Source organism: Cyrtonyx montezumae, unplaced genomic scaffold, assembly GCF_038088225.1.
Source record: "Cyrtonyx montezumae isolate F1298 unplaced genomic scaffold, pur_monq_1.0 scaffold_3, whole genome shotgun sequence".
NCBI lineage: Eukaryota > Metazoa > Chordata > Aves > Galliformes > Odontophoridae > Cyrtonyx > Cyrtonyx montezumae.
The window spans coordinates 122,237,394-122,258,821 of record NW_027072034.1 but is presented as its reverse complement, the minus strand read 5'-3'; the positions used below and the strand labels follow the sequence as shown (position 1 = coordinate 122,258,821).

General features: G+C 40.9%; 2 protein-coding genes across 2 annotated transcripts in view; both read left to right on the top strand.

The window, feature by feature from the left end:
- The window catches only part of PTPRQ (protein tyrosine phosphatase receptor type Q), a 117,065-nt gene extending 114,163 nt beyond the window's left edge, over window positions 1-2,902 (top strand). The window contains exons 62-63 of the mRNA XM_065743237.1: window positions 1,578-1,701; window positions 1,982-2,902. Coding sequence (XP_065599309.1) covers window positions 1,578-1,701; window positions 1,982-2,019 — 162 coding nt within the window. The 3' untranslated portion in view covers window positions 2,020-2,902. The remainder of the gene's footprint in view (window positions 1-1,577; window positions 1,702-1,981) is intronic.
- Window positions 2,903-19,745: 16,843 nt separating this feature from the next.
- On the top strand, window positions 19,746-20,822 carry MYF6 (myogenic factor 6). Its single transcript, XM_065741346.1, has 3 exons — window positions 19,746-20,331; window positions 20,496-20,586; window positions 20,691-20,822. The coding sequence occupies exons 1-3, from the start codon at window positions 19,813-19,815 to the stop codon at window positions 20,807-20,809; spliced, it is 729 nt and encodes a 242-aa protein (XP_065597418.1). The 5' UTR covers window positions 19,746-19,812; the 3' UTR covers window positions 20,810-20,822.
- The last annotated feature ends 606 nt before the right edge of the window (window positions 20,823-21,428 follow it).

Sequence of the window (21,428 nt, the reverse complement as noted above, 5' to 3'; positions counted from 1 at the left end):
GAATTAAGGCAATGATTTGATCTAAGGAAAAAAAAAGGGTTAATGGCATTCTTATTATTAAGTATGGAGGACCTGTTAGTGATGAAAACTTCTACTACTTGGATGTCTGGGTATTTGTAAAGGAATAATGGCAGAATTTAAAGATGTTCTTAAATGGCCAGCAGCGTGGCACTCCAAATCCATTTGCATGAGCCTTTCTGCGTGAGCCTCCTTCAGGCCATATCTAACTCAAAGCTGCTGCCTGAAATCTTTGACTCTACATTATTCCATGACTTTCTACATACTAGCTTCCAAATCAGCTTGCTCTCCATCCAGGTCATTTCTAACTTATGCTCACAGACTACAAAATGCAGATCAGCACTAAAAGTTGCAAGAGGAGAAGTGAACCTTGTAAAGTTTTATGGCAGATTCAGTAGTCAGGCTATTCTGGCAGCTCTGTTATAAAACACTGTTTAGTAGTCTATGATACAGATTTTATGTGATCAGCATTGAGGATGAGAAGAGAGAAGCCTCTGGAACTCCTTTCTAGAACTCATCATAGAGATCCCTGCGTGAAACTGTCCTTAGGATCTATGAGTAAAATAAAAATCAGTTGCTGTCAGAGCTATTTTTTTTCCTTGATTATAACTTAAAAAATAATTGTCCTTTGCCAACAATCATTGTCTGAGCACAGAATGGCCTATATTTGTGCAAATAAAGATCTCTGCAGTTACCACACTCCCCACAAAACTGCATGCAAGTCCTCTATAGGGAATGACCTGCAACACATTGGAATTATTCTGGATAATGCTGTTTGGCATGAATCAAAACTGTGAGAGACTTCAAATGTTTTGAGGATGATCAACTTCCACCATCTGGCAGTGTACCCACTGTTTAATTCACTAATACTGAGATGTAATCTCCATCTTGATACCTGTCTGGTTTTATTCTTCGATTTCATTATGTATTTCATCCTGACACTGCCTTCTTTCATTTTCTCTTTTCAGCAGTTATTACCCAAAGTTACCTTATGTCCTTGGTGGTGTCAAAATAACTCCAGTTGCCCACGTTTTGCATTATAGTCTATTGTAAACGATGCTACAGTACAAGTGGTATCACTGAAAAGCATGTGGGTTTTTCACTCTTAGCAATGGTGCATCCTCCCAGATCATGTAGATTTACTTGAACTTTTGCATTTGAGTGCACCCTGCTGGTTCTCTCTATGTTATAAAGAAGGAAATTCTTTGTTTAGTTTCTTCAGCCTAACTAGTGACAAAAAGTAATCAAACACATTTTCATGGATCACACCCTTAAAGAAAAATATGACACAGCCTATTGTTCTCAGAGACTATTAATATAATTTCTTATTTTACATTTCAGTATTTCAGTAAGAATGAACATCTGTCAGATTTTAACAACTTATACCTCACGATGAAATAAATCAGGTCAGACACATTTGATATCATCAAAGTATGGAGATGTCTGAGTTAAACTGCAGTTACTTTCATAACATCTGAACACTATATAAAAATTATGAAAGTATTTTTGTTTCATAAATACTCTTCTAACAAAACATCTTTAAATTCACATCTTTTCAGGCACAATACATCTTTTTGCATCAGTGCGTCCTGGATCTGCTGACAAGCAGGGGAAGTAGCCAACCAATATGTTTTGTAAATTATTCAGCACTTCAAAAGATGGACTCTCTGGATGCCATGGAAGGTAAGCAGAAGCAGATTGTCTCAAAATTATTTTTTCATAGCAGATGCATCAACTTGTACAATCTAAGAGGCATAAAAAATAGTCTGACAAGTATTTTTTGGCTTCTGAAGAATAAAGTTCTAATATTTTGCCCTCCTTTAGTCTCCCTTAACATCACAGTCTCCACTCAAGCTTTCCACCCTTTTCCCCATAACATCTTTTAACTTCAGCCAAAACAGTTATCTGCCATTAGGTACTGTTTACAAAGTAGGCCAAAGTAATGCATCTGTTTCTTTTGTAGGTGACGTGGAGCTTGAATGGGAAGAAACTACCATGTAAATACCAAGACTAAATATTAAAGATGAGATTTTGAAAGTCAAAGTCATATTTTTCTAAGCAAAAGGGCCAAAGTACACTCCCTTATTTTGATGAGTAAAACAGACACAAATGATTGAAACAGCTTTTCTTCTATCAACGTGCCTTCATAAATGTTATTTCATTCAGATCACTGAGCAATAATGCTATGAAGTACTTCTGCACAGACTGCACTTCCACTGTTACATAAGTACTGCATTCAGAACGTGCGTATCTAAATAGAAATTGTTTGAACATACTCTTTTCTTCCACTTATCTTCACAAATGAGGAAAAATGAGCCAAATGAGATGTCAAAAAAAAATGTATTCCCAGTGAACTTATTTTTGTGTGAATTTGCTGTGTCTCTTGTGTTTTGGTTTTAAGTAAAAGCTGCAGTTCCTTGAAACATTCTTGCTAGATTGGTTTTAATGTTGCTATCAGTTCCTGCAGATTAATTCCATTATATCACAGTGATCTTTACCTAAATGTATATTCTTATGTTTTGAATCTCCTTTATGAGTAGTAGCATATCAGCTGATGATCCTGAGCAGCTGAAGAGTCACCTTCTGACATGTGGAGGATTATTCAGCTTTTACACAGCACACAGTAGCTCTTCAGGGACACTTGGGGCTATTTAAGACAACTTATAAACGGTGGATTGTTTTTTTTAAATATACAACAGTGACTGCAAATGCTTAGTGTGGAAGAAAGCCCCTAACATTCCTCCTTTTAAAAGCAGATAATTAAAAAAACTAAAAACTTATTACCTGCTGTAGTGCATAAAAGACTGACTTAAGTAAATGAATGTTTACAATTCATTCATGTCTTTAATGTTCAGTATTTCAAATGGAAACTCAAAAGTTGATTTTTTTTTATATCAGCACCGTCAAGTGAAAAAAAAAAAAGCTTGCTCTCTTTTCAGGTTTAGTGAATCACTGTAGAGATGGAAAGGTATCCAAAATAATATTAGGGAATTTAATGAAAGCTAACATCTTCCACTGATTGTTATAAGAGATAGATCTGAAAGAGGAATGAGAGAAGAAGGAATTGCTTCCCTGAGTAGCAAGCCAAAAACCATTAAGTATGAAGAGTACAGAGAGAATTAAACTGTGCACCCTGGTCCACAGGGAAGTACTCAGTTGATATTATTAGGTGGGGAGACTGATGTCTCATTGTTTTCCTCTGTGTAAATAAATATATCATGGGGAGTAATACTGAGGCTGTGACTTTAATCTAAGATGGAAAACATAATAGCAAAGAGACTTTGGAGTTTCCATTGTATATTCTGTTTGACAGATAAAATCCATAGCCGTGTGGAGGCATCAAACTCAGGAAAATAGCACAAACCTCTTTAGAAACTAGAAAGGTGTGTGTGTGCATGAGCACACAACTGTAAATGAAAGCTTTCCATATCTTTGACTGTGCCTACCAGACAGAAAATACTGTACAGCACATAACCTGATATTTATTCATAAGCGAACAGCAGGTGTTTGATGTCTTTGTAGAGTCTGGCAAGGATGGTGCAGATTATAAATCAGTGAGGACCCTTTGAGCTGAAAGTGCCAAATATCTTAAATGATAATCAAAAGGCAGTATTTGAGGAGATGAAAATGGTCTACGAAGATATTTTGGGCAATCTCTTTGATGAAGACTGACACTATTGCAAACATCACCTGTCAAAGCTAAAAGGAAAACAATGCCTTTTAAAGCTGGGTAGAGAGAGAGAGGTGATGTCCACAGCTGTTCAAGTCTCTGGCAAAGCATTCGGTACAGCTCTAGTTACATTTGGTTCATATGAAACATGTGTTCTTCATTTATTATACATGTTACTTTAAAGTATTCTGACAAAGTACTTATAGGGGCTTACAGATGTTTTTCATGATTTGTATTTGTACTTGGTAGCAGTACATGTAGCACTGTGATAAATCAACATTATAAAGTCATAACCTTGTATAATCTCCTGCCCTCAACAGTGGAATATACATATGTATGTCATTTCTTTTTGTTGTTGGAAAAAGCTAAGAAGCCTTTTGCAACTTACAGTAGAGCTCTGCAAGTCCCAAACACGCTTAAACATTTTCTGTTTCATCTAATCTTTATCACAAAGACCCTTATCTCCTTGAAGGGGACCTGCCTATAGTCAGACTTCATTCGCTAGCATATTTGTGTGACATCTTAGATGTTAGAATACGTATCTCTCTGTTCCGTAGGTCAAATAAAGCAACTAAAATGTAATTCAAATAGTTTAATTGTCAGCAGTTTACGGGCTGGTTCAGCCAGGTTCCATGATGGGGTGGGGGGACCCACACCTCAGGAAAGAGGAAGGGGAAAAAGGGAAAGGGCAGGGAGGTGGGCCTAAAAAGCAAAACAGCAGCAACAAGCTGAGGAGGAAAGCTGATTTACTAAATAAGATATCAGAAAGCAAAATAACACAATATGATACAGTATAATTGGAATTGAAGCTAATAAATAGAAAATAATGCAAAGTCCTCTGGGGTTCGTAGTTCACAGGATACACGGTAAGGAACAAAAAAAAATAAGTGTCCAAGCTATTCTCTTCAAGAACCATTTTTCAGCATAAGTAGAGTAGTAGTTCACTGACCTCCTCATGTACTCACAAATTATTTACAGAGACAGGGGAGCATCCCTCAGACCTCTATCCTATAATGAAGAAAAAAATTCCATAGGCTCTTGTCTTCCAGGCCCTCCTTCCTATTGCAGTGGCTCCTGTGTTGGTTCTAATGGTGGGACCAGAGAGCTGGAGGCAGGCAGGATTTGACCATTTGCTACTTGAAGAATATATAATTTGTCATTCAGCTTTCTAAGGATTCATGGCACAGCTAGTGTAGCAAGTATGCATTCTATCAAAAGCAGAAACTGAAGAATGAATGAGAACTGGGGAATATCCAAATTTTATAGGAAGATTACAACTAAACTTAAATTAGATAGATTTTCTCTATAAAAATTGGCATGCCTACATACACAGAAGCCTCTCTGTATGTGTCTATAGCCAACTCAGTTGGGTGTCTTTGGAAGAGGCTACTGTCAGTGCCTTTCACAAAGGATTTGTTCTGTGTACAAAAGCAGCACATTACACTTGTTAAATTTCAAGCATTTTTTAAACTTACAAGTGCTGATAAAAATAATCAGCTTCTCCCTTTAGTGCATCTCAGAATCTATTCAGCAATTCAATTTCATAGCAGTGCATGAAAGATCAATCTTGTGTGCCATCTGTGTATTACTGTAATACAGAGCATGATTATATGAAGTTATTAAGAAATGAGCAGCAAAGAGTAATGAATTAATCATATTTCACACTAAAGTCACATATGACAATGAGCTTCCCTGGTTACATACAGATATGTAAATATCTCCTAGAATTGGAAATGACACTGCAGTGTGTCAGAGAAAGGAAACAAAACTTTGCAAGCAAAATATTTTTTCCATGCAAAAATCACACTGTGTCTGCTTCACCAAGGTTAACCTTAGAAGTTCCTTCATGTGTATTACTTAATATTTGCAAAGCAAGGTCAGAACCAAGCCTGGAAATACAGTGATGGAATTGAAGATGAAAAGCAGCAGAAGAGTCCTGATACATCTACGAGCATACCTGGTAGAGTCTGAACTACCATAATAGAACCGTCTTCCAACAAAAGAGATGCTTAAATTGAGTAAAAGAAATACTCCTGCAGTTACCAAAAAAAATGTCCACAGTATACATCTCTAATTCTATGATCAGTAGAAAATCGAATTTGTGCTACTCAATTTATTTTGAAATCTTAAATTCCTAGTATAATAGGTGGAATAATATCTTGCTGCCTCTTCCAAATCAAGGACACTCCATATATAATCTCCATATATAGATTGGCTATTGATCATTCCTCTAATTTAGACATTTAGTTGGTTTTAATTGAAAACTATTCAATTTCTAGCAGAGTAATTCTGCTACTTGTTTAATCACTGTGTATAGAAGCTCCTGCTGACATGTGGTGCTTTTCTAAAACTGGTACATGATAATTGGTTAATCATTGCATTTTGCCAGGATGACCGAGATCATCTTGATTTCCTATTGTGCAATGCTTAAAACCATTAAGATTGAAGCTAGATAGTGTTTGGTGCAGGCTCCAAGATCCAGGTTTTATGTGCAGCTCTTACTCAACTAGGACAAATCCAGCAAGAGATAAGAGATTCAGGACTCGGTGCCCTGTGAGGTCAGTATGCAGAAGGGATTTTTTCTGAAAACGTTTTGACAAGTTAAAATAAAGTTTGAAAAATACCTGTTTCAGAGTATGAGTGAGATGCATATTAAGCACTGAACATATATCTTCATCTATCCATGGAAGCAAATGATAGAAATGATTTATTGTTTTAAGGTCTATGGAAAGAACCCAATTAGCACTCTGTTTTAGGGGATATACCTATGTTAGTAATGAATTCAGAACATGTACAGTTACAACATGCCACTTCACCACCTCTGCACAACTGTGTCACCATTCTAATACGACACTAAGAAGACAAGACCTCTCAGTATTGTTCTTCACATTTTGTTTTGTTTTCTAATGCTGTGTTGCTTGTCTATATGTGACTATCTCCAAAGGAATTGTAAACAGAACTGTGGTTCATTTGATGACAGGTGCTACAGGCATGACCTATAGCCATTCATCATTCCAGGTGAGCTGTGAGGTGGTCTTACTTCAATTCCTTTTCCTCTAAGGAGATGTACAGCTGACATCATGGAACCTCAGCTGCATTTTCGCACCGACCCTTCCACAGAATACATCTCTATCCTTTGTGTTGCTACAGTTACAAGCTATGAGACAAGTGCAAACACACATTAGTAGTGTCTCAGAGTTAAACTATGGTATCAGTTGCGTGTCCTAACAGCATAGGCACAGTGTGCAATTGTAAGGATAAAATAAATTGCTGGCTTCCTACCCAGAAGTTCCTCCTGCTGCTATTACAAACTCCAGTATAAATTTTAGCACTGTTCATTATTCGGTGTCAGTCAGCTGAAGACGACAAGATGGAGCCCATGTTTGATATTTTGCATGGTGATCCTCTTTTCCCAATAACTTTTCCCAAATGATGCTGAACTAATTACTTATTTTAATTACATTTCCCCCCCGCTCCCCTATTCTGTAGTGTCTTTCTCAGATTCAACTGTGTAAAACTCAATGGCTGTCCTACAATGAATAACAATGTCTGTGGTACATTTCACAGATCCCACTCCCCCCGGCAGTCTGGGATGAAGTTGTGCCCCTACATTTCAGTTGAAAGACATTAATTTAGAAGGGTTTTGTTATATTTGGATCATCTTACTCTGCTTGTTGATTGCAGTTACCAGGGTGATCTTTTTGTAGGATGACAGCTGCACACAGCTACCCGCTGTAATCATGAACAAACCATTCCAGTACTCTTCATTAGTCAATAATGAACCCAAGGAAGTTTTACAAGGGTATTTCTAAAATACTTTGCAGGAGACAGAGTTGTGAATGATAGGAAAAGAATACTCAGATACTGGAAACCTAACCCGCAAGTGAAGCTTTACCATTCCCAGTTACATTCCATGAAGCCTGCTGAGCAGGAAGCGTTCTAAAACACACAGAGAATATCTGGGACAAAACAGTACCACCTCTGAGCCAAGAACTGTGAGATACTGAACACGTCTGCTGATCATACAGTAATGCACATATCTAGGCTTTACTGTTAAGTGTACTTAGCTCTTTTGAAAAGCACAAACACAGAAAACAAGTATTGCGAGAGCTGACAGCAACCTCTGTGATTCAGGCTAGTGTTGGGATCCAAAGGACTATTGAGACAATGCTTTCACTAATCTTAAATATATAGACAAATATTTTGACAATACAAGTGCAGAACAGGGCAGATATAGACAGAGGAGAGGGTTTTACTCCACTAGTGAAGGCATAAGCAAATAAGTACTTAAGCCAGAACTCTTAGATGAGCTGCAACACCAGGCACAGGCAAGGAACTGACCTGTGGAAACTGGCTCCCAAGCGTGTAACCTTACTCCCTTTTGAGATCAAGAGAGCTATCTGACAACACAGCACTGTGTAAGCCAAGGAGCCCAAAAAACATTCCCAGAGCTAACTGACATTTGTATGTAGGATTTCAGTCTGAATGTCTCTCTGATAAAGAATAAAATCTACATCTACTGTTGTCGTTAAAGCATGCAGCGGCTAACTGAAATCCTACACATCAGTGCAATAATGCAAACAGATAAACCTTTTCAACCTGGACATTGTACTTTGAACTCTAAGGATTACTGCTACCGGTGATCTACTTTACATTCTTTTTTAGTGTAATACCTTGACAAGCCTAGGTCAGCACTCCAATCCTCCTCTGTGTTAAAGCTGAATTAATTTTGTCTATTTTCAGTCACATAATAGTTACAGTTTAATCAGACCATCTCCTATTGTCAGTGGTAAAACACAGGCATACACAGAGAGCAGTTCATGCCAAATCCAGAACGGATATCTAAGAGAGGCACACTTGAACAGAAGTGAACTTACATTCTCTCTCACCTTTGCCTATAATATCTTAGTTAGTTTCACTCTCTACCAAGCACTGTATTTCAGCAGAGTAGAGCTTCTAGACAAACTGCACAGGGTTCTGGCCTTTTAGCTTCAGCTAGGTCTTCAGTGAGAAATGGAGCATCAATGCAAATACACCATGGTATTCCATATTCAAAGATCTATGCGGACAAGATGAACTCGCAGGAACTCATCTTCATGACAGCAAGCAACAAAACCTCTCATTTCATTGGTTATTAACAGTGCCTTGAACTTGCAAAGGCACACTGTCTTCTTCACGGTTCACATTCAAAGCTTTGAAGCATTTCAATTTTATCTTCTATCTCTCTTTCAGGATAGAAATTCGGATGTACTGAGTTTGGATAGTTACAAATGGTCTTGGAAATGCATTGAGCCATCCTGATACAACAGTCCTAATGAGGATCCTCTGACAAACAATGTTCTGTAATTCCATATTACTGCAATTCCTTAAAAATCTGCTTACTTGCTGTGGGGTGACTCCTAGGCAGGAACGTTAAGAAACACACACTGCACAAAGACTGTGACTGCATGCTCAAGGTGGCAGATACATTTATCACTTCCTTTTTCCTTCTTTTGCCCTTCCATTTTTCTTACCTGTTTTGGCACTCCTAAGCAGATTATAGAAACATATTAGGTTGCTGGTTAACAGAGATTAGCTGTTCAAGCTGTACTACATTCAGAACTTCAGACAAACATTTCTCTCCTGTATATTGATGTGCTCTTTGAAAGATGGCAGGATCTTCAACATCACTAACATTATCTCAGTACAAAGGACCTGGAGATTGTCAAGAGATCCTATGGACAGCTTTGCCTTCATCCTGCCACCAGTTCTCACATCTTAGTTGTACAGAAAGCAGTGGCATTAGCTGAGACAGAATTTGCAGAGAGCTTCATTTACAGTTCTGGAAAAGCTCAAACAAGTACCCCTGGAGTACAGAAAGCTACTTGTGACACGGGCAGTTCACTTCTTATTCAGTTCTCTGACAAAAATCTTTTAGCTCTGTCTTTAGAATAACGACAAAACAAGAATTCATTTATTTAAGATGCCAACATTCTTTTTTAACTTATGATTGCTGTTATACCAAATCCATATATACTTTAGTGCATGTGCTTGCACAAGCACAGACTCGGGCTCTAAAAAAATGGTGCAAATTAGTCAGATGTAACTAGCCTACTCCAGATTAACAAAGGGAAGTATAACTCGGATTCATTGTTGTCATGAACAGGGAGTCCTTATCTAAAGGAGTAATCAACTCTGGTTTTTAAAAGCTTTTTTTTAAAAAGGAGTCATAACTCCATACCACTATAATGTGACAGAAAATACAGCAATAACAGTGGAGTGGCACAATCCCAGGCTTCAATAAATGACAATGAGCCCAAATGCAGCAGCCATAGACACAGAAACAAAGGAAGAAAAACTGCTGACCTTTAAAAGGCATTCTGTAGACTTGGATATCCAGCAAGGTATCCTTACCTCCACTGGCAACCTTTAAATGTCTGGGAAGGGGTGAATCCTGGCTCCACCCCTTCCAGTTACTCAGGTACACTGCATGAACCTGAGCTCCCCTGGGTTGGCCCTGCCTTCCCACCACGTGCTTAATCACTGGTTCAAGCTGTGACTTAGCATTTCCACTGCAGGAGGTAACTGAAGCTTCATTTTTTTTTTAATTGAAACAAGTTTCTCTTTTGGGGCTTTGAAATACCTCGTGCCACCATGTTGTATAGTTCTCCAAAATCAAGAAAGACATCTTGCGAGGAGGCTTTGTAAAAAATAAAATCGCTGCAACAGCTGAAAGATGGAGAATGGTTCAATTGAGAGAAAACTATTGAACAAGTGTCAGAGTGGACAGTTGGTGTTAGTTCCAGAAGGATTTAAAACTTGACAAAAGCTTGAAGAAATCATGTTAACAGAGCCAATGACTTTATGAAAAGAATATTGTAACTGACAAAAATCCATTGTAAACGTTTGAGGGAGCCTTTATTAAAGTGCTCCAGAGGAAAGAATGATGCATTAATGAAATATACAAATGCTGTATCCCACTGGTATTTAACATCATACGGTGCGTTTTCACTTTTTCCTGAAAAAGAAATTCCAAACTAAGGCAGAGCTCAGTATACTGATAGACTTTAGTCAAAAGTTTGCCTTTACAAAGAGGCAAAACTGTGAGAAAAGCTTCTTATTTCATTTACAATGAGATTACAAACCAAATGAAACAAGGATTTCTATTAACACTTTAAAACAACTCCTTGTGGTCTATATAGAATGTTCTCAAACATATTTATCTATTTATCATATTTATCTCTTGTATGTGCTGTAGAAGAACTATTTATAGTTTATCTCAGAGAAGGGCAACAAAAATAATTGTAGGCTTTGGATTTCAGCAGGGGCTTACCTTTTGTTGCACGTGGCTTACACACAACACACAAAAAACTTTCCATGCCAAAGATGTATCACATGACTGGCAATGAAGGTCTGCTGGCCTGGCTGGGTAACCCAAAACCCTGGCTCAGGGAGGAAGTGAGCCAGTGGAAGCTGTCAGCAGAATACCCAGGACGCTGCCCAGTCCTGCTCCACACAGGAGCAGGGAGATCACAGGGAATCACTGCCATCTCCTGCATATGAGCCTTTCCAAATGTGTGCTCTTCTCTGGCTTGTCTGTGTACTGAAAGTCCTTGTGACTTGGGCACACCAAGTTTTCAGTGTTACAAACTGCATGGATGAGCGTCCACTCTATGTCCCATGAAGCCGTTCTGCATGTGAAATTCTGCTGGTTTATTTGGTGGTGATGGTTTTTGTTTTCCTGAAGGTCAAAGAGAGAGAGGTACTGAGGAAGGAGTAATGACACAGAATAGGCATCAGCTTGTGCTAGAGCACCCCAAGAACATTTAACTGTTACAGTACCTACCTCTTGAATGTCTTGGTGCTCAGTAGAGTCTTTAGCCAACAAGTGCCCAAACTCAAGGCATACCAAAAAACAGCCAGTAATGAAAGGCACTCTCAGAAATCCTGAGTAGAATTCTGGAGACAGCAAACACTCATGATGCAGATTAAAAGCTGCAAAGTGTATGTGCCCACGTATCTCCAGTTGCACCATCCTCTTGCTTGGGAATTGTCATCTCATTATCATTATTGTCAAATTAATAGGGAATTGCCAATTTCAATTCCCCCCCTCTAAAAACAATCCAGGAGTAAATCTCCAGGATTGTATTTTAAGCACTCAAATAAAACACAGGAGACACTGATTTATTTTCATCCTCTGCTTGATTCAGAGCAGGGATCTGTTTATCCATGTTTATCACATCTCAGGCAAATATGCTAATCCCTGGGCTAAGGCTGCTGGGGAATCACGTGTCCACTATCTGTCCTGTTCCAGCAGTGCCACTTACAAGAATATTTGAGTATTCACACAGGTATGATGTAGGCTACTATGCCTGGGTCTACCTAAAATGAATTGATAGTCACTTGGAGGTTGCAGCACACATAGGATCTGCTTATTGTTTCCAATGTACAGTTCATTTTGTCTGTTCTCTTTTGCAGTTATGACAGTAACCAATAATACTACAAAGTAATAAGTACAATGCCTGGCACTCTGTGCCAGACATTTCTATTGCCCCGCTTTAATGCACAAATGTTGTTTAAAAATAATGACACTGCAGGCCAGCAGATTCTGTTGTAAGCCAGCTGTTTCACACTTCACAAGACAGATATCTTCTCACTATTTTCTCTAAATTTAAACATAGCTAGATGTTGTCTACTTACCAGGTCCAGAATGCTTTTCCAGTGGTTCTCCATCTTATCAAAATACACTCTTCTGGTATGTCTTTCTTCTACAATTTTCCTCAATGTAATTCTCTTTCTCAAAAACAAAAACAAGCAACATAAAAACCACCACAATTAGTACACTTTCTCCAAGAATCCAAAAACTCCTATCAATTCAGCTGTAGCCAAATTTTTGATTTTTTTTTCAGGCAGAGAGGGCAGCTGACGATCTTTCAGTCTATGCAGTTCATCTGAAATGAAATCCAGGCATTTTTAAGCATGGTTGTGTAAAATCTGACAAGGGTGAGAAAGGTAAGAGCCATTTTGTCAGGCAGAATGTCTGAATATTATTCCCTTTTCATTTCTTTCCTACACATCAGATGAATGGCCTTGGGAAGAAGCAATGTTGACTGAGACCAGCTTCTTTCCAGATTTTGAGAAACTTCATGTTTTACTTTAGGATGACTCCACTGTGCTTTTACAGCAATACAAAGGTGAGATAATATAGAACAGAATTAGTGACCAGAGAGGCTTACTTATTTCAAAAACATCACAAGATGGATTTGCAGATCTTCATGCCACACACCCACTGCATGTTCACGAGATCATGCTGCAACCTCTAGATCCTGCTGTACTTTGAAGAACACATTTCTGAGCCTTACAAAATCTCAAAGCAAGTGAAATTTTAGCAGAAGATGTGAAATAAACGGAACAGGCAAGGAAATGAGAACTAGATAGACTGCTGCATTTCTTGCACTAACAGATCACAGGTAACCTTATTTACAAAGCATGTACCTTACGTGACATACAAACGGTGCAATGACCTTCACAGCCATAAGCAGTTTGGCAGCTGTGCGACAGGTTCTGATAACAACACGGTCAGTATATGTTGGATTCCACGTCTTTATCACCATTTAATTCATAACAAATTCATTTTCAGAAGCCTTTCTCTCAGTGGCTTCCATTTTCCAAAAGTAGCAGATATTTTTCTTTTGAAAGCTCACATAAGCTTTACGAAAGCCATGAGGATTCTGCATCTCAGATACAATACAGAATGCACTTCTTAACTTTGCAGGAGTTTCAGTCTATCGTGTTTGAGTATGCACACCATAACAATGTATATGAGGATTAGAAGAAAACCTCTCTGTTGAAACCTCGTCAATGCCTCCGGTATCTTCAGCTGAAGCACCTGATACACATCTTTGTCAGAAAGAAATTTCTTAATTAAAGCCAAGTAAAGCACAGGTATTTGGATACGCAGCAAGCAAAAGACTTGTGAAAAGATATAGAGAGACAAGAACAGGACTGACACTTGGAAAGGAAATGGTCACATGTCAGAGTACCCAAAGTACAAGCTGTGAACATAACATTCAAATCGGTCAGCAACTCATTTATGGAAATTCAGATGATAGCGGTGATATGACAATAGCAGGAGTATAAAAATAGCTAGCAACAAATATCAGTTAAAAATGTACGGAATGCTTAGAATAAATCTTAAATGAGCAAAGGTGTAAACTAAAACTTAATTCCTCCGAAGGTGGGAAAGAGCTATTTGTAAACAAGAACAAATACCTACATGACAGGATTAAATATAATGGTACGTGGGCCTTGGAATGGGCTAGGTCACATTTAGAGGTAAAATTGAGACCACCCAGTGAATCACACAATCCAGCCCTGGAAAACATGCATACATGCGTTTCAAAGCTGAGACTGACTCAGCAAAGCCGACTGCTGCACTTAAGAAAGAACCAGGAAGGGAACACCTGGGACATAGCAATTATATCAGCAATGGACAAAAACAGGGCAGGACAGGAAAACATCATTCTATATTTAACATACATTATCAGAAGACTGACGTGTCCACCAAAGGAACTCAAGCAGTAAAAATGTACATGAAACATGCTTTATTTGTTCAGGTGACAGCAATGTGGAAATCAGAAGAAATGGAAACAAAATCTCAAAATACAAATAATGGAGAAATCAACACTTATGAGCGAAACTGTTTGCCTACCGAGACAAAACAAGACTGAAAAGGAACAAAAATTAGAAATTATAGATGGCAGAAAATTATCTCATGAGGAATGAAGAACTCTACAGGACAATCACAGGATTGCGTGACTTCCAATATTTTGTTTACATTTTGGAAAGAGAACTCTCTTAAGTTATTCCCATTTCAGATGTTTATACATTTTAAATCCATGTGTGTGTGGAATAATTAATGACTGTAGCAACACAGCACCAAGAATTAAGTCAGACCAAGCAATGCGTACATTTGAGTAGAGCCAATTAATTTTATACTAGTCGTGTAATCAAATAGCTCATTAAATTGGCACATCCATATGTCAAAGAGTATTTGGCAATCAATAACGAAACAGCTTAATACAATTTATGTATAAAATGTAATAATTTCAACATAATCACCTCATGGTTTTGCAAAGTGCTGTTCTAAGCAATGCCTACAGCACCACTGCGAAGAGAGCTTTACACATCCATAATCTTCACCTTATCTTCACAGTTTCCAAACTCCACACCTCTGTCCCTCCAGTTTTCCATGAAGAGCCCTGGTTCTGCAAAAATTCCATGTGAGCTCCAGAAAAGGAAGCTGTCATTTTCCCACCACCTGAGCTCTCTTTTTGCCCATGAACAGCAGGGACATGATTGGCCTGAGCACTGGATGTAGAAGCAGTCTTTGCTTACTTTCACTCACAAATGTAAAACATGTATTTTAGTTATTAGAACTGTGATTCAACTATTGTCCTTTTCACTGAGATCGGGTTTACATACAACTGTCATTATGTTCTGAAACTATGGAGTGTGAAAATGCACTTTGTGCTTCCAACAGCTTATAGACTTAACAAATAAATAAGCGTATGATTGTAAAATGATCTTTCATGCTCTTACAGAAAATCTGATGGCAAAAAATATGATTATACAGCACATCATGTGTGCTGTATCGCTCATCTAACATTTCACTTCCCCTCTTTTTTAGCCTAATCACAAGTAGAAGAGCTCTGTAATCACTACAGCTTCTCTTCCTGTCCAGAATGCCTGCTTGTGGACAGAACCATGGAAAATGCCTGTCCCAGACAGCAACAGTGTAATGGGCCTCTGGCTTCTGATTGGCACTCCCTCCTCCCCAGGAAAACGTCTCGTAGTAAAATAAATGTGTTTATGCAGTGGTGACTATTTGTCACTGTAGACCCTGACACAGGCATTAAAGCATCTGCCATTTAGAACTGTGTCTCATAACTGCCCAACATGAGAGCTGTAATGAAATCCTACCTTACCATCTTGAACTAGAGGAGTCTGTTTAGTTAGCAAAGTTGCGCCTCTCAGATGATAACAGGGCTGTAACCGATATGAACACTAAAGTCCATATCCAATCAAAGGAAAACAGCAATGATTTGGAACAGCTATGGAACCAAGGTCTCTGTGAATAATATTTTCAGCTCTTCCCCTACAAAGACTGTATAAGACTACTGCATCCACGAGCCATGGATTTCAGCAACAGGAATGATGCTTCCATAAATTATAGTAAAGTTGCTTAAATTTTCCATAAGCCATTGTCAGCATAAGCAAATCTGGTCCTCCACAGAGTCACTGCTACCCAGACTTCCAAGAAAACTCAAACTATCTAATCTCTATTCACCAAACATTTATTTGACAAATTGTAGATTTAAAGTTAAACACGTCCTTTAGCAGCTTACACATCTTCCCTGCACCAGTTCTCCCATTACAGTTTCCACACACCTAGAATGTGAAGATGTCTCAGTGCTCATCCACTTAAAACTTCCTTCTCAAAGGAAAGGAGAAATGAAGTGTCTCATTCTTTTTAGCTTTTGCAGTCCTTGGCACAATATACTATTTCCGCAGTGAACTGTATAGTGCAGCAATACACCAAGGCTTTATGCAATTCTTACCAACGAACTGTGACTATCAATACATCAGCAGTCAGGGTTTGTACATCAGGATTAGGCATGTAGAAATTGGCAGTGCCAATTCAGGGTGAGAAAAGCCAGATAACACACTCTGAGAGCTCCCTGTATTGAGTATCAAAAGTGCAGTAAGTAGGGGCTATTCAGAGATTTGCTCCATAAGCATGTTCCAGACAAAATAAAATGAGAAGGCAAACACACATGTATAGGTATTCAAGTGCCCCACTTAACAAATCAGGAGGAATAGCAGATAACTAACCCTCAAAGCTGGCGTTCTAACTATATAACATACAGGTAACAAGTGACAAAAAAACCCAATAAGCATGGATAGTAGCATATATCCCCAGACAGGTCACCTAGCTTTGCACGAATACACGAATACATGCCAAACTCAGGTGATAAGATCTTCTGTGTGAATGGGAAATAACTGAGAACAGGGAAGCAAAAAGAAAGAAGAAGAAAATGAGGATATCTGGAGAGGCATGTGGGGCCCTATGGTCCAAGATAACAAACATTTCTCTGCAATTCTAGATTAGACTTCTGCTCAAGCCATAAGATGTTAATGACCTGGGCAGTTATCAGCTCATCACAATTATATAAACAAATTTATAATTCATTTAAAGGAAAGAGTAATTTAGGTCCTCGAGATCAGCCATGACAGAAAATGCAATCCATGTTTCTTGGATTTGGGGTCATCTTGACTTAATGGTAGATCTCCTTGGTAAAATAACAGATCTCATAGATGAGCAAAATATAGTCTGTTTCCATGTGTTTGCAGACGTACTGAAAGTAGTGCAGTTTTCAGGTGGAAGGAGTAACAACTGGGTAATGTACAGTCTTCAAAGTCTGAGAGCAAGTTATCCCAGGAAGAGCTACTCAGATGACTAACTTACAGGTGGATTTCCTCACAGATCTCCATTCCAACACCATGCCCAGTTTTTCAGTTTTTCTTGTTCATATCTTCTACTTCCTCTTATGTCTTTGTGCTTAGATCTAACACGATACAGATGCAAGGTGTGAGAGAACAAAGACAAGCACCAATTTTAACCCCCCCATTTGATCCACTTTCTGGATGAAAGTTATGAGGGGCATTTTGTTCATATAAGCTATGGCTGCTTGCTAGCTGCGTTAAGGTGACCAAGGAGCTGGAATGGGAGATGCAACATAATGGCTAAAGCAAAATCAAAGTTGCTTATGTGATGGAGAATTGGCCAGTTTTATTCAAACTAAAATTCAGTTACAATGTGTAAGAGTTTTGCTCAATAAAGGGCTTCCTTTGTTGTCCCCACACTACTTTGAGAAACTAGGTCTGTTTACTTCAGCTCTTAATGAATGAATGCTGGAAAGAAAGAACTTTTGTTTCCCACTTAAAACAAAAAAATAAATCTGTTGACAGCTGAAGGAGCATCTGGCTCCTAAACTTACACTTTCCCAACTTCCATAGTCAAATTAAAACTCTCAGAGAAGACATTTTATGAATATTTCTTCCTGAAGTGAAATTTTCATTTGTGTATCTTATCAGTAAATTGATCTAATCTCCATCTCATTCCAAACACCTCCAGAGCAGCAGTGAAGAAACTAAGATTAAAAGAAAAAATAAAACACAGTGTAATAAAACTTTTTAAGCGATGAGTATGCATGATTTTTTTTTATTACTACTATAATTAATGCTATAGGACAAACATTCCTGTACCACTGAAGAGCACATCATGTCAAGGAGTAGCTCTTCCCTGAATAGACAGCAATCTACATGAGAAACACACGGGCTGGGTACAGGCTGACATTACCTCCCTTTTTAAACGTAGAAAATTAAATCACAAGGAAATTAAGTGACTGGTCAAAGGTCAAACAGAAAACTAATTACAGAGCATGGAAACTGGGAAACTGTGCCTTATGTTCAACTCCTTAATTGTAAGGCTACTCTGAAGAGAAAAAATGTACCTCGGTGCTGGAATATTAATACCTAAATTAGTTTCACAGGGAACAGGCTGCGTTTCTCTGTCGCATCCAAAACTGGGTATTGTTCTACCAAATTAAACCAGAAATTATACATATCAGTTTCAACAGTAATAAGAAAATCTCAGCTACACTCCACTACTTTTGAACTTAGAAAAATTGGTTCTGCTTTTGAGAACTGAACGAAAATGCCACAGTTACTTCACACACACACACACACACAAAGAAATCAGAAGCTTCATGTGAGAGATACTGTGGTATTCCAGGCACTCATCTATTCCTCATGTATTGCTGAGTTTATCTGAGCAAATATGCACAAACACACATAGAGAAATTCACCTACTTATCCAAATACCTATATAGACATAAATATGTGTGTCTGTAAACAGGGACACATGCATGTGTATACGCACACATATATTTTTACCTAAGCAGTGAGAAATTATACATGTGATTTAAGGAACTCAAGGCAGTCAAGGGAAAGAAGCAATGCAGGACGTTTTCCCATACTTTCTCTTTCTTGAAGTGAGAGAGGCCTAGACATATAATGTGACATTACAGTACACCCTAACAGAGGGTGATCACAAGCTCCGTTTCTGTCTCAGGGGTCAGGAAGCTCTGTAAGTCTTGCCAGACCCAAGGGATTAAGCTGCAGTTGCAACAGATGCCTGGGCTTTGATTGCCCTAGACACCGTCAAGGACAGGGGCTGTCCAGAGAGCCCCATTAGGCTGTAACCCAGTCACCTGAATTCACTTCTCTCATCGCCCAGGAAACATCGGAAAGTTCAAAGGAAAACACTGCACCAAGGCGTGATAACTGCAGGTGCTTCAGCTGTGCAGCAAGGCTCTGCTTTGGCAACCTTCCCCTCTGTGTGGAGGAACAGTGAGACTGGCCCCTAACCTTGGGCTGGCCGTGGGTCACAGGAATGGCATGCTTCGAGGGGGCTGAGGGAATAGCAGCGGCTGCTGAAAATATTAACCCTTCTGTTTGGAGAACCATGGCTGCCTTTGAAAGCCCTCTTTACAAACCTACACTTAGCACTGGGGTAAGAAGAGTGTGCTCTGTGTGCATGCATGTATCTGTGTGTGTGGCTGAGGAGGGCACAGTGGGCAGCCCCACGTCTGCATCCTCCAGCCACACTCCCACCAGCCCACAGCAGAGCTGCCTGCTGTGCTTGGACACAGCTCCCCAAGCCCCCTCCTCACCACCCTTCGCACATCGCAAGCTCACGGGCCTTCAGGGGGCATTTTTCTTTGTTGTTTGTTTTCCTTTTTATTATTTTTTTCTTCTTGGCCTCCTCCCCTCGTGCCCCCTCCTTCCTAGCCTTCTAAATAGGAGATGTTCTCAGGACAGCGCCCAGGAGACTGGCTGGAATCAGTTTTGGAGGGTGATGCACCGCGACAGCTAAAAGTTGGATAGGGTTTCAGCAGCTCCTATATATAAAGCAGTGGGGACTTATGTCACTGCACTAATTAAATTCCATCTGGGTTGTTCCTCGGGGTGTTTTTGAGCCTGCCACCCCACGGGAGCAGGCACAGAGGCCGGAGGACAGCATGATGATGGACCTTTTTGAAACCGGCTCCTATTTCTTCTACTTGGACGGGGAGAATGGAGCCCTGCAGCAGCTGGAGATGGCAGAGGGCTCCCCGCTGTACCCGGGCAGCGACGGCACCTTGTCCCCGTGTCAGGACCAACTGCCGCCGGAGGCCGGCAGCGACAGCAGCGGCGAGGAGCACGTGTTGGCCCCGCCGGGCCTGCAGCCCCCGCACTGCCCCGGCCAGTGCCTCATCTGGGCCTGTAAAACCTGCAAGAGAAAGTCGGCCCCCACCGACCGGCGGAAAGCGGCCACGCTGCGGGAGCGGAGGAGGCTGAAGAAGATCAACGAAGCCTTCGAGGCTCTGAAAAGGCGGACTGTGGCCAACCCCAACCAGCGGCTGCCCAAGGTGGAGATCCTGAGGAGCGCCATCAGCTACATCGAGAGGCTGCAGGACCTGCTGCACAGGCTGGATCAGCAGGAGAAAATGCAGGAGGCGGCGGCGGACCCCTTCAGCTTCAGCCCCAAGCAGGGAAACGTAAGCACGCCGGCTCGCTCCCTCCGGCACCCGGCTGCGGGCCGGCGCTCCCCTCCCTCCTTTCCCTCCTCCTCCCCCCGACGGGGCGCTGACGGCCGCGGGGAGGGGGCTGCCGCCGCCCGCCTGTCTAACGCACCGTCCCCTCTCCCCGCGCCCCGCCGCAGGTCCCCGGCTCCGACTTCCTGAGCACCTGCGGCTCCGACTGGCACGGCGCTTCCGACCATTCCCGAGCGCTGGGGGCCAGCCCCAAAGCAGGTAACGGCCGCCGCGCCCGGCCCTCGCTCCCGTCCCGGCGGCGGAGCCCCGCGGCCTCGGCGCCGGCCGTGCCCGCTCCCTAACCCCTTTCTCCCGCCGAGCAGGGGGCTCCATGGTGGAGTCGTCGGCCTCCAGCAGCCTGCGCTGCCTCTCCTCCATCGTGGACAGCATTTCCTCCGACGAGCCCAAGCTGCCCGGAGCGGAGGAGGCGGTGGAGAAATGAGCGCCGGGGCGGTGCGGCCCCGCGGGGACAGCGCGGCACGGCCGCCTCGGGGCACCGCTCCTCCCGGCGGAGACCCGAGCCGCACGGACTCTTGTCTCAGCCCTCTTCGTATCTCCCGTTTTGTTTTCTCGAAGTTTTGTCTCATAGACCACCCCCCGTCCTTGATTTTTTTATTTTTTTTTGACGGCGTTTAGCGGTGTCCCGGCGGTGCGGTCCCCCTGCAGCCCATTCCTGTCGGTGAAGCCGTTTGGCTGCTTTCCGTGTGCGTCGTGCCGAGAGCGTCCCCGCCTCGTTTGGCGTCTGTAAATAATTTCAGGACTGCCTTTTTGTAAACATGACACATGTGTATTTAAATGATGGACGTGATACTGTATATAAGAACGGGTTCCTTGGACTGTAAAATAAAGCTCTTTGTGTTACAGCGTCCCGTTCCTCGTCATTAAACCCGAACCGGCCTCACGGAGTCGAGAGCGTCTGCGATTCCAAGTGTTTGTGTTTGGTATTAATAACGACAATCTGTATCCGGGTCTGAAACCAAAACAATCAGGGCGCTGAATCGCATTATCAAAGGGGGATAATAACACGAGGCCTGTGGTTTATTCACGTCCATTTCTCAGAG